Here is a 12,553-nt window from a genome sequence, read left to right as displayed (position 1 = left end):
ATATCTCATGGGTCAAAACGAGGTCACATGAGCTCCCAGCTGCAGGGGAAGCTGGGAAAGCATTTTCACTTTCTATAATGAAAAAGGAGGTGAGGAATGAGTAGCCAACCAATAGCATAAGCCTGTTGGGGTGTTTTTTTCCACAAGTGGCAGAAGACTCAACTTAACGTGGCTTAAACAATAGTGAGGTTTGTCATCTTGTAAAAGAAGTCCAGAGCTAGGGGATTCCAGGGTTGCTTAATTTAGCCACTGACTCAACAGTGGCAGCAAAGTTCCAAGCCTTTTCCATCTTGCTGCTAATTGTTGGCTTTGGTCCTCTGGCTTGTCTCGTCATGGTCGCAGGGGGGCTGCAGCAGCTGCAAGGATCACAGAGCGTCAGTTGGATTGAGGAGAGGATGTCCTGTCTCCTCGTCTTTTTCTTAAGTGTGAGAACTTTCTTGGAAACTTCACAGCAGACTTCTTCTTGGGTCTCATTGACCAGTGTTGTGTCACGTGTTTATTTGTAAACCAGTCACCATCAAAGGGGATAAATTACCATGATTGGCTTTGACTAATCAGTATTCTCCCTCTGGGGGACAGGAGGAGTCCCAACACTCCTGAAGTAGATGAAACTGACCTATACTTAAACGAAGTCAGAGTTCTATTAACAAAGAAGGAGGGATGGCTACTGCGGATAATTTCTGCCACACCATTTTTTCCTGGAGTTTATAATTGCCTTGATTTTTTTATTCACCTATTTTTTTAAAATTCCATGAATATTTATTGAGGCTCTACTAAATTCTAAGCACTATTCTAGGTATTGGGTATTCCTCTTAAACAAGAAAAACTTAGTACTTAGTTTTATGGACTTTACAACAGGATCATACAGGTTAGGAACATTGATTAGTGGGTAGTTGTCTAAGCTGTTATTAATAATTATCTCCCGCAATTTTCATGTGGGTCTATATGTACTTGTTTGAGGAACTCAGTCTGCTCAACCGTTATTTATTCTTCTTTAAACTTTCAAACATTTCTTGACCTGACTCTGAATAATTAATTTGAATTCTTAGGAGAGGTTTTACAGTTTCAATGGTCAATTACTTTTCAGATGCCTCAAAATGGATAATCAACAAAACAATCTCACTTCCCTAGAAGTGAAAGGCCCAATATTTTTGTTTTCTTGTGATGAATACTTTTAGGAACATCCAACCATTCCTGATAATGTTTAACTACTGTTCTCATTGAGAAATAAAGAAAGATGAGACACACTATAATACAGAAGGAAGAGGGATTTTTAAAAGACAAAAAATGCTTTTTTCAGATAATCCTATTCAAGGCGCTTTCCCCGCTATTGAATTAGAATAAACAATAGATGGTCTCAAGATTTGCCTCTACTGTCCTTAGCAATTGTCTCCTGAAATTTCATTTCTAGGAACTACAAAATTTCAGAAGTTTTTCTTTCTTCTAAACCCTACTGTAACTTTGTAAGTTTTGCTTCTCCAAAGTCAGTATTTATACTTTGAGCAGATGTGCCAGCAGTCTCAGTAGCATGTTCTTTATGGCTCATAACAATGACAATATTTATGTAATCACTCAGTTAACTACCACAGTAGAATGTAAAGTTCAGGGGCTTTCACATTGACTATAGTGTTTTCATTAAAAAATTTAGTAATGATAGGAACAACTTTTTGTTTGAATTTAGAGAAATCTTTCTAAGAGATAAAGTTTCACTCAATACCACTGGCTAATTCTTTTTCTTTTTTTCCTAATTAATTATTTATTTTTTGGCTGCGTCGGGTCTTAGTTGCAGCACGCAGGATCTTTCATTGCAGCACGTGGGCTTCTCTCTAGTTGTGGCGCGCAGGCTTAGTTGCCCTGCGGCATGTGGGATCCTAGTTCCCCAACCAGGGACCAAACCTGCATCCGCTGCATTGCAAGGCAGATTCTTAACCGCTGGACCACCAGGGAAGTCTCCCACTGGCTAATTCTTTAGAGTCTTTGGGGGACTTCACTGGTGGTCCAGTGGTTAAGATTCCCTGCTTCCACTGCAGGGGGCGTGGGTTCATCCCCAGGGAAGTTCTGCATGCCTCGAGGTGTGGCCAAAAAAAGAAAAAAAAAAAAATTGAGGCTTTCGAAGAAAACTCTTCTATAATTGTTCCACTTTTTGTTAGTGCTGATAAAATATTGGTTTTAAATATGTGAAAATTGATGTTTAGTACAATCTGAAATCATGGCTGTGTTAGGTAATGGGGTGATCCACTTAAATGACAACTGTTTATTTGACTATAAAAGTACTCTTCCATTTTAACAGAATAATTTCATGAAAATTTTCTTCACAGACATAATAGAAGCTGCAGAATGGGTAGGGAACTGATGGTTCTTTGGCTGTGTTTGTGAAGTCAGATTTCCCACTGTAAAAAGCATTCATGCCACTTTTCCTGAGTATAGATGGTACAAGGTCAATATTTTTAAAACTACGTCTTCTTCTCATGCCTTTTGCACTCATTTTGACACTGAAACAAAAAACTGCATTTAAACATTTCCTTGAAGGTTTCCCGAAACTCTTCAAACAGCCTGGAACGGTTGACAGGGTTAGCCCAACTGATTCAGGCACAGCCCACCCCAGACAGCCATGGAGCATTCCCCTGGGGGCCCAGGCCTTCAGCTGGTGAGGAGTTGCCCAGTGCTTCCCAGCCTCCCACTGGACTTTGCCCCTTGGCACTCCAGCTCCTGGTGCTGCATTTTCCCTCTCAGGTCCAGTCCTCCTCTTACCCTATGGTCTCCTTGAATGATCTCAGCTACCTCAGGCCTGGCGCTCACCGGGCTCACCGAACTTGGCCTTGCCACCAGCTCTTTCTGTTCTAGCTGCATCCTGCAGGGGTCCTGCTCTGGCCTGGCTCCAGGATGGACCCCTGGACTTCCTGGCCACTCCTCACCACGGTAGAGTCATGCCCCATGTTACAGGGATAGGGATGAGGTGACTGTCAGGTCCCGAGGCCTGCCTTTCAGGGTGTGTCATGTTATCCCCCAACCCCCCACCATGCATGCGTCCCTGCCGAGGACAGGCTTTGACATCCGCTTCCTGATTACCGAGCATCCTGCTGGACTTCCTGATGGATGTGCCCCATCCATGTTACGGCGTGATCCGATACACCTCACCACCTGCATTCAACAGACCTCCCTTTGCCCTGTTTACCAAAGGGCCTTTCCACCTCCACAGGCCACCCTCTCCCTGATTTCCAATTGAGGCTGCAGTGTTACATAATTATAAACTTCCTTGAGTACTTTCTGTGTGCTGACACTGCACTGTTTCCCGTGGATTAGCTCCTTAAGCCTAGTTAACAGCCCTGTGAGGTAGATAGTATGTTCAGCCCATTTCACAGCTGAGGGAACTGAAGCTTCCGGAGTTCCTGTCACTGGGCAAGAGTCACCACAGCTTTCCAATTCATTCCTGGAAGCCGAACTGAATGACTCATGTGGCCCTATGCTAACTCATCATCCAGCTAACAGGTAACCTGTCAATTCACCTCCCTCTATCCAGAACATTCCATCCCTTGATCACTAGAGCTTTCATCCCTACTGCCTCTGAGACTAACTCATAATGCCAGCTGCCTGTTAATATCTAGCAAGGCTTCTCCTTGCCCTGGTAGGACACAGCGCCTGTCAGCTTTAAGGGAGGCCAGAGGGATACCCTACAATGAGGGCAAAAGGGAAATATGGCATATGGGCCAACAGACATTGGGCTCCAAGTGGACAATCAGAGAAAACAACCCAAGACTCTCCTTCCTCCCTCCCACCGCTTCAGCTGTCCCTGTTGAAAAGCTGAAGCCCACTTTCTCCACCCATGCAGGCTCACAGGCTTCCTCAGCCCCGTGGAATTCCACTGTCGGTGGCCCCTGTCTAGGCGCCCCACAGCATCTACCACTCCCTGCCTCAGCTGGCTCATCGAGAGCCTGCCCCATTTCCTCCCTGCCCGAGTTTCCTATCGCTGCTGTAACAAATGACCGCAAACTTAGTGACTTAAAACAATACCCGTTTATCATCTTAAAGTTTGGAGGGTTAGAAGTCCAGACATCAAGATGTTGGCTGCGTTCCTTCAGGAGCCTCTAGCGGAGAATCCATTTCCTTGCCTTTTCCAGCTACAGGCTGCCTGCATCCTTTAGCCCATGGCCCCTCCCTCCATCTTCAAAGCCTTCAGCGTAGCATCTTCCAATCTTTCTCTCAGTGTCTCTCTCTTTCTCACCTCTGCCTCCATCATCACATCACCTTCTCTAGCTCTGACCCTCTTGCTTCCCTCTTAGAAGGACCCTTGTGATCACACTTGGTCCAGCTGGATAATCGCGGCTGGTTTCCCCATCGTGAGATCCTGAACTTGGTCACATGTGTGAAGTCCTTTTTGCCACACAAGGTGACATAGTCACAGGTTCTGGGGATTACCATACCTCCCACCACAACAGCCTGCCCACTAGAGATGGGAAGCAGGAGGACGCGGGGGAGGAAGTACTGCGTTGTGGCAGAGACCTTGGCTATAGCTCTAGTTAATATGTACTGTGGGAAGAGGAGGTGGATCAGAAGCACCAGAGGAAACCTGATTTTCTTCTCAGGAAAAGGCAAAGGTCTTTCCTTAGACAAATTTGGAGAAGCTCAGTTCTTCCTTGCCCTACCCTAGCGGGGGAGATGGCAGAGGGATGGGGCCGCCCATAAACCAGGTCATCTTAGCACACCCCATAAGATGGGTGGCCAGAAAGGAAAGCCACCACTTCCACACACATACCTACTCTTGCCCTGTCCATGTCCTGCCCCCTGGCCTTGCCCCTGTTCTATCTCTGCTTCTAACCTGGAGACTTGCCTGCTCACCTTACTTTCCCATCCTTGGCCCCAATGGTTGTTGAACCAGGCCCACCCTCTGGCTCTTCCTACTTCAGAAGAAATGTGTCTACCATCCTTGGTCCCCTGAATGCCAATCACTGTACCTCAAGGAGGAGGACATTGCTCAGGGAACTGTTCCCTCGCCCACAGGCATTCTGACCAGAATGTGCTGCACACACAGTCTTCCCTCAACAGAACATGGGTCACTGTGAACTCAACTTTGTAAATAATTGTGTGGTGGCGTTTTTTGTTTTTTGTTTTTTTTCAGCCCCACGATCTCAAACAATGCTTAATGATTTGGTTCATGTAGCTATAATTCATCAAGATCCTGGAATTTAGGGGGAAATGATGATTTGCAATGACATGCAGATAGACTATTTAAAATCACGGTTGTCCCAGAATAGCCAGAACATATGCTCAACATCTGGAAAACAACCGTATGAATGGTGTGACCGCAACAGATACCAGAGAATTGGAAATTTTAAGAACTATACTGAGAGTTTCTGGGTCCTAAGAACAGCAAAATGAAGTCCTTGTAGATTATGTAGCAAACTGTTTTTATTTTTCAAGCCCTCTTTATTATAAAATAAAACACAGACACAAGCAAAACAAATGTATGACAATGAATTATTTTAAGCCGAACATCCTTTTAACTACCACCTAGGTCAAGAAATAGAGCTTTGCCAGGTACCCTAGAAACCACTTCATGCTTCCCATCCCAATCATAGCCCCCTCCCTTGCCCAGAAGTAACCATGATCCTGACTTTTATGTTAGTCACAAAAAAACAAGTGTTTTGTCAACCAATTTTGCATCCCTACAGTAAGTTTAGCTTGTCTTTTAAAAAACATTTTTTATTGGAGCATAGTTGATTTACAATCTTGTGTTAGTTTCAGGTGTACCACAAAGTGATTCAGTTATACATATAATCATTCTTTTTCAGATTCTTTACACATATAGGTTATTACAGAATATTGAGTAGAGTTCTCTGTGCTATACAGTAGGTCCTTGTTGGTTATCGATCTTATATATAGTAGCGTATGTATGTTAATCTCAAGTTCCTAATTTATCCCTCCCCCCATGTTTCCCCTTTGGTAACCATAAGTTTGCTTTCAAAGTCTGTGAGTCTGTTTCTGTTTTGTGAATAAGTTCGTGTGGCATTTTTTAGATTTCACATATAAGTGATATCACATGATATTTGTCTTTCTCTGACTTACTTCACTTAGTATGATAATCTCTAGGTCCATCCACGTTGCTGCAAATGGCATTATTTCGTTCTTTCTTATGGTTGAGTAATATTCCATTGTATGTATGTGCCACATCTTCTTTATCCATTCATTTGTCGGTGGATGTTTAGGTTGCTTCCATGTCTTGGCTATTGTAAATAGTGCTGCAATGAACATTGGGGTGCATACAGCTTTTCGAAATATGGTTTGCTCCGGATATATGCCCAGGAGTGGGATTGCTGGGTCATATGGTAGTTCTGTTTTTAGTTTTTTAAGGAACTTCCATGCTGTTCTCCATAGTGGTTGTACCAGTTTACATTCCTACAAAAATAGGGAATGCTTCATGAATTTGTGCGTCATCCTTGTGTAGGGGCCATGCTAATCTTCTCGGTATCGTTCCAATTTGATTTTATTTTATGTTTTTTTAATTTTATTATTTATGTTTTAATAAATTTATTTATTTGTTTATTTATTTAGGCTGTGTTGAGTCTTCGTTGCTGCGTGCTGGTTTTCTCTAGTTGCGGCGAGAGGAGGCTACTCTTCGTTGTGGTGCGTGGGCTTCTCATTGCGGTGGCTTCTCTTGTTGCAGACAACGGGCTCTAGGTGCACGGGCTTCAGTAGCCGTGGCTCGCAGGCTCTAGACCTCAGGCTCAGTAGTTGTGGCACACGGGCTTAGTTGCTCCGCGTCATGTGGGATCTTCCTGGACCAGGGCTTGAACCCGGGTCCCCTGCATTGGCGGGCGGATTCTTAACCATTGCGCCACCAGGGAAGTCCCCCATCCCTTTCTTTTCTTTACAGTTTATCTGTTGAAGGGCCTGGACCATTTTGTCCTGTAGGGTTTCCATTATTCTGGAAGTTGCCCATTCATATTCATGGCCTGTTCCTCTGCCCTCCATCAGAGGAGACTTGGTCTGTGAAAAGGAGAAATGGCAAACGCGACCACCTTACCGGCTCATCCATGGTCTTTTCCCAGAGATCTTGTGAGTGGGACTGATGCATACTTAGCTCTCCGTGGCTGTGGTGACTCCTATTTCCTCAGCCTGGTCTACTGGGCTCTGAGCAAGCCCAGATGTCCTCATGAAACTCCCTCCTGGTGCCCCCCACCCCATCCCAGGGCCAGGGGACCTCGCACACAGCCACAGTGCCTGGGCTTCATTCCCAGCTCTGGCTGGCTCCAGTCAGGTTGTGCGGGAAGCACCCAGCCCTCTCCACAAAAGCTGCTGTAGAGCCTGCCTGGGATGGGGCTTGTCTTCCCATAAAACAGCCTTGCAGTGGGTCAGGCGATCTCTGCCCGCGGTAATGCATCTGGCAAGTGGCTTCAAAAGTGAGCCTGTTTGGGGAACAGGGGGCAAGATAGGGGTAGGAGATTAAGAGATGCAAACTACTATGTGTAAAATAAGTAAGCAATGAGGATATATAGTACAGCACAGGGAAATTTGGCCATTATTTTGTAATAACTTTAAATGGAGTATAATCTATAAAAATATTGAATCAACACAAAAAAGTGGGAGTGTATCCTGTGAAGCACAGGTGAGCCTGGAAGTGTTTTTTTTGTCACAGTCTTTTACTGTTCTGTCCTGTGTAGGCCTACAACATGGGCTGGGCTGCCCCAGGAGGCAATGGGAGGTCCTAATCTAATATTGCCCTGCAACCTGGGTAAGAGGGCCCGGCCCTGGGCTCCATGCTTTGGAGGGTGCCACATACCACAAGAACATACAGAATACATACGGTAGAGAGTGCGTGGGCATCTCCGCCTTGGAATCCAGTGGTCAGTGCTGGCAGAGCCCTGAGCCCGGAGCTGTGTGCTTCTCAGGACAGCCACTGGTGTGACTCACAACTGTTCAGGCCCCAGGGAAATACTTCTGTGCAGCGGCTTACACTGTGTTTTCAAAATAAAAGGCGACTGTTTCTGGATGCTGTGAAGGTCTGTGGGCCGTGCCTCCCCTGATCTTGGAGAGGCCACTGCTTCAGAGGGCCGGGAGAATTTGAGCTGCAGAAAGTTGAGGTGAAAGAAAAGACAAATTGATTTGTCAAACCCTTCCTTCCGGAGAGCATGAATGCAAGAGATTCACACATAACCAAGTATAATTTCCCATTGATGCTGCACGTCCGCATTCTTGTTTGCCTTTGTGGTTTCAGAGGTACCACATGGTGGCTAGGAGCACCATGAGACATTAAAAAATTCAGGTTACTCTTTTTTGTTAAAAAAATAAATTTATTTATTTATTTTTGGCTGCATTGGGTCTTCGTTGCTGCGTGTGGGCTTTCTCTAGTTGTGGCGAGCAGGGGCTACTCTTCGTTGCGGTGCGTGGGCTTCTCATTGCAGTAGCTTCTCTCTGTTGCAGAGCATAGGCTCTAGGCTTCAGTAGTTGTGGCTCGCAGGCTCAGTAGTGGCTCACAGGCTCTAGAGCGCAGGCTCAGTAGTTGTGGTGCACGGGCTTAGTTGCTCCGCGGCATGTGGGATCTTCCTGGACCAGGGCTCGAACCCGTGTCCCCTGCATTGGCAGGCGGATTCGTAACCACTGCACCACCAGGGAAGCCCCATATTACTCTTGAATCTATAATATGCATGGTACCTACACACACACACTTGTAATGTGCAGGAAACCTGATGTCAGCTCTCTGCTATGGAGCCCAAAATGGGCATTGAACACTAATAATGCAAAAAGTTATGTATTTATAAAAACAGTTACCAAGATTTAATTCAACTTTCAAATTAATAAAATTTCAGTATGATTTACATAATTTTGACTTTAAATTCTGATGTATACATTTTAAGTAGACATGTGCTATGGGGGCCTGTGGCTGTCTTCTTTTTTTTTTTTTAAATACATATTTATTTTTTTTGGCTGCGCCGGGTCTTAGTTGCGGCATGCATGTGGGATCTAGTTCCCTGACCAGGGATTGAACCTGGGCCCCCTGCACTGGGAGCACAGAGTCTTACCCACTGGACCACCAGGGAAGTCCCAACTGTCTTCTTACCTCAGGGCCAGACCTTGTCCTGGCCCCAGGCTCCCAGGCAGCTCAGAGTAATGTCCCAGAAGCCCTGCTAACTGCAAACTGCTTTCTTTAAAGCTCAAGACCTGAGCCATTCTCCTTTTTTTGAAAAAAAAGAAAGAAAAATTATTTATTTATTTATTTTTAATTTATTTGGCTGTGTTGGGTCTTAGTTGCGGCACGCGAGATCTTCTCTAGTTGTGGCACGCGGGCTTAGTTGTCCCAATGGCATGTGGGATCTTAGTTCCCCGACCAGGGATTGAACCCACGTACCCTGCATTGGAAGGTGGATTCTTAACCACTGGACCACCATGTACCCTGCATTGGAAGGTGGATTCTTAACCACTGGACCACCCATTCTCCTCTGAGGATGCTACAGTTTCCTCCCTTTCCCCTTTTTGCCTCTATCTCTAATATTTCAATTATGACCACAGATTAGTTGATTAATTATAATCCTAAAACCCTTCAACTGTTTTGTGGTAGCCCAGAGTGGTAAGATGTCAGGATTTCTTCTCTTCAAAACTTTTCTGCTGCTTCCAAATTCTCCACTTTTCTAAATTTTCAAGTTTTCCAAATGACGTTTGTCATCTGAAACAAAATTATAAAGAAAAAAAAAAAGACACACTTCCGTTGTTGAGAAGGATGTAACTCTTTTGGATCAGGAATCTGATTCCAATAGACTTTCAGAGAATTGATTCAGTCATTCAGTGACTATTGGCTGAGTGTCTACTATGTGCCAGACACCATTCTGGAAGCTGGGGAGAGAAGAGCAAAGCTTTATTCTTTGGGGGGGGGGGAACCACAGGATGAAGCCAAATGGATGATGGTTGAGAATGAGGAAAGTCAGGAACAGGAGGTGACAGCTCTGAATTGTTTTGGGATTAGTTTATTTTGTCCTCCAACTAAGTCTTCCGACCTACGAAATGATTTCAATATTCTGTACACAAGCTTATGCAACAAACCGTATTTTATTTTATTGTATTTTTATTTTCTTCTAGTTTTATTGAGATATGTTGACATACAGTGCTGGATAAGTTTAAGGTGTACAACATGATGATTTGACTTATATACTTCATGAAATGATTACCACGATAAGTTTAGTGAACATCTATCATCTCATATAGATACAAATTAAAAGAAAAAAAAATTTTTTCCTTGTGATGAGAACTCTTCGGATTTCCTCTCTTAATAACTTTCATATATAACATATATATGATACATAATATATAACATATATATAACACATTATATATAATATAATGTTAATTATATTAATCATGTTGTACATTACATCCCTAGTACTTACTTATAACTGGAAGTGTGCACCTTTTGACCACCATCATCCAATTCTCCCTCCCCCCAACCCCACCTCTGGTAACCACAAATCTGATCATTTTTTCTACGAGTTTGTTTGGTTTTGAAATGTAATTGACCTACAACACGATGTTAGTTCCTGGTACACAGCACAGTGATTCGATATTTCTACGCATTACAAAATGATCATCATGATAAGTCTACTTTTACCATCTGTCACTATGCAAAGATATTACACAGTTGTTGACTACATTCCCCATGCTGTACATTTCATACCTGTGACTCATCTATTAATAAACCCTTTTAAAATGGATAATTAGTTATTATTCCAATGAAATGGAATAAAATTTATAGGTTAAATATATTCATTTACACGTTTCTTAATTCTCTAGGGTAGAGCAGTTGCCCACTCACTCCTTTGAAAGATAAGACAAAGACACAGACAGCCACCCAGGGGATTCACAGGAAAGCTGGGACCAGAATTTGGGGAGACAGAATTGAGTCACTGATTAACTAAGGTGCTCTGCTGAGTGACCTGGGACAATTCCTCTAAACTTTTGAGGAGATTCTGCTAAGTTGTCTTTAGTGTTCCGCCTTATCTTAAGCCCCTCACTTCCCCTTTGTCTACTGACTTCCTGGGGTTAAGCCTGCAGTCTGCAAACCTGAGGTCTGATTCTGCCACAAAGCTCTATTCTCGGCTCCCTCAGCTAACTACTCTTCTCAACAACTCTGCTTTTCTCCTTGTGACATCACATTAAGTCCTAGGAGTTGTCCTTCCCAGTCACTGAAGGGCTGTGCTATCTGTGGGAATATAAAGGTATCAGTATGCTTCGGCCCCAAATTTTATCTGACTGGTAGACATGAATGATAGATGTATTTGTATCCCAGACTTCTCCTTGGAGTTTCAGCTTAAATCTCCAATCGCCCATTAGCCGTTTCACTGACTTCCAAGGGCTGTGCCGCCTCACATGTCTCAAACTGGCCTCATCACTTTCCCATCTACGTTATTTTTTTCCTCCTGTGTTCTCTTAACTGATGGCAACTCCATCTAACGAACCTAGCGAGCTCTAAAATGGAATCATTTTTGAGATTTTTTTTTGTGACGTACGAATGCTTATGTTTAAAAATTCATGGAAAAAAGCCTTAGTGAGAATGCATAATAATGAAAATCAACCTCTTTCATGGAGTCATGGGGTAGAAGACCAGTAGCCGCCTCCCCAGGTGAGAAGTCTACTGCAGATTTTGCATTGGTCGAAGATCTCAGCTTCTTGCTCAAAGAAATAGCAGGAACAGTTCTTTTTTTGTGTGTTTGTTTTTATTTTTATTGGAGTATAGTTGATTTACAATGTTGTGTTAGTTTCTGCTGTACAGCAAAGTGACTTGGTTATACATATATATATCCTTTTTCATATTTCTTTCCATTATGGCTTATCACAGGACATTGAATATAGTCTTTTTTTAAAATTGAAGTATAGTTGATTTACAATGTTGTGTTAGTTTCTAGTGTACAGCAAAGTGATTCAGTTTTATATATATATATATATATATATATTCTTTTTTCAGATTCTTTTCCATTATGGTTTATTACAAGATATTAAATGTAGTTCCCTGTGCTATACTATACTTATACTTTATTTTCTATCTATTTAATATAGAGTAGTGTGTATACGCTAATCCCAGGCTCCTAATTTATCACTCCCCTCCCCTTGCCCCTTTGGTAACCGTAAGTTTGGTTTCTATGTCTGTGAGTCTATTTCTGTTTTGCAAATAAGTTCATTTGTAGCATTTTTTAGATTCCACATGTAAGTGATATCATATGATATTTGTCTTTGTCTGACTTGCTTCACTTAGGATGATAACCTCTAGGTTCATTCATGTTGCTGCAAATGGAATTATTTCATTCTTTTTTATGGCTGAGTAGTATTCCATTGTATATATGTACCACATCTTCTTTATTTGTTCATCTGTTGATGGACATTTAGGTTGCTTCCATGTTTTGGCTATTGTAAATAGTGCTGCTATGAACATTGGGGTGAATGTATCTTTTTGCATTAGAGCTTTCTCTGGATATATGCCCAGGAGTGGAATTGCTGGTTTTTAGTTTTTAAGGAACCACCAGACTGTTTTCTATAATGGCCGCACCAATTTACATTCCCACCAACAGTGTAG

The 12,553-nt window shown here is 43.0% G+C and overlaps 1 protein-coding gene across 1 annotated transcript in view; it reads left to right on the top strand.

Annotated features, from left to right (window-relative positions):
• Positions 1-332: 332 nt before the first annotated feature.
• Positions 333-12,553, top strand: part of LOC103083947 (BTB/POZ domain-containing protein KCTD2-like) — a 16,555-nt gene continuing 4,334 nt past the window's right edge. The window contains 1 exon segment of the mRNA XM_082931074.1: positions 333-425. Coding sequence (XP_082787200.1) covers positions 333-425 — 93 coding nt within the window.

The sequence above is a fragment of the Lipotes vexillifer genome, unplaced genomic scaffold, assembly GCF_000442215.2.
Source record: "Lipotes vexillifer unplaced genomic scaffold, Lipotes_vexillifer_v1.1 scaffold1439, whole genome shotgun sequence".
Lineage (NCBI taxonomy): Eukaryota > Metazoa > Chordata > Mammalia > Artiodactyla > Lipotidae > Lipotes > Lipotes vexillifer.
Note: the sequence above shows the minus strand (reverse complement) of the source record. Positions and strands in the feature narration are given on the sequence as shown.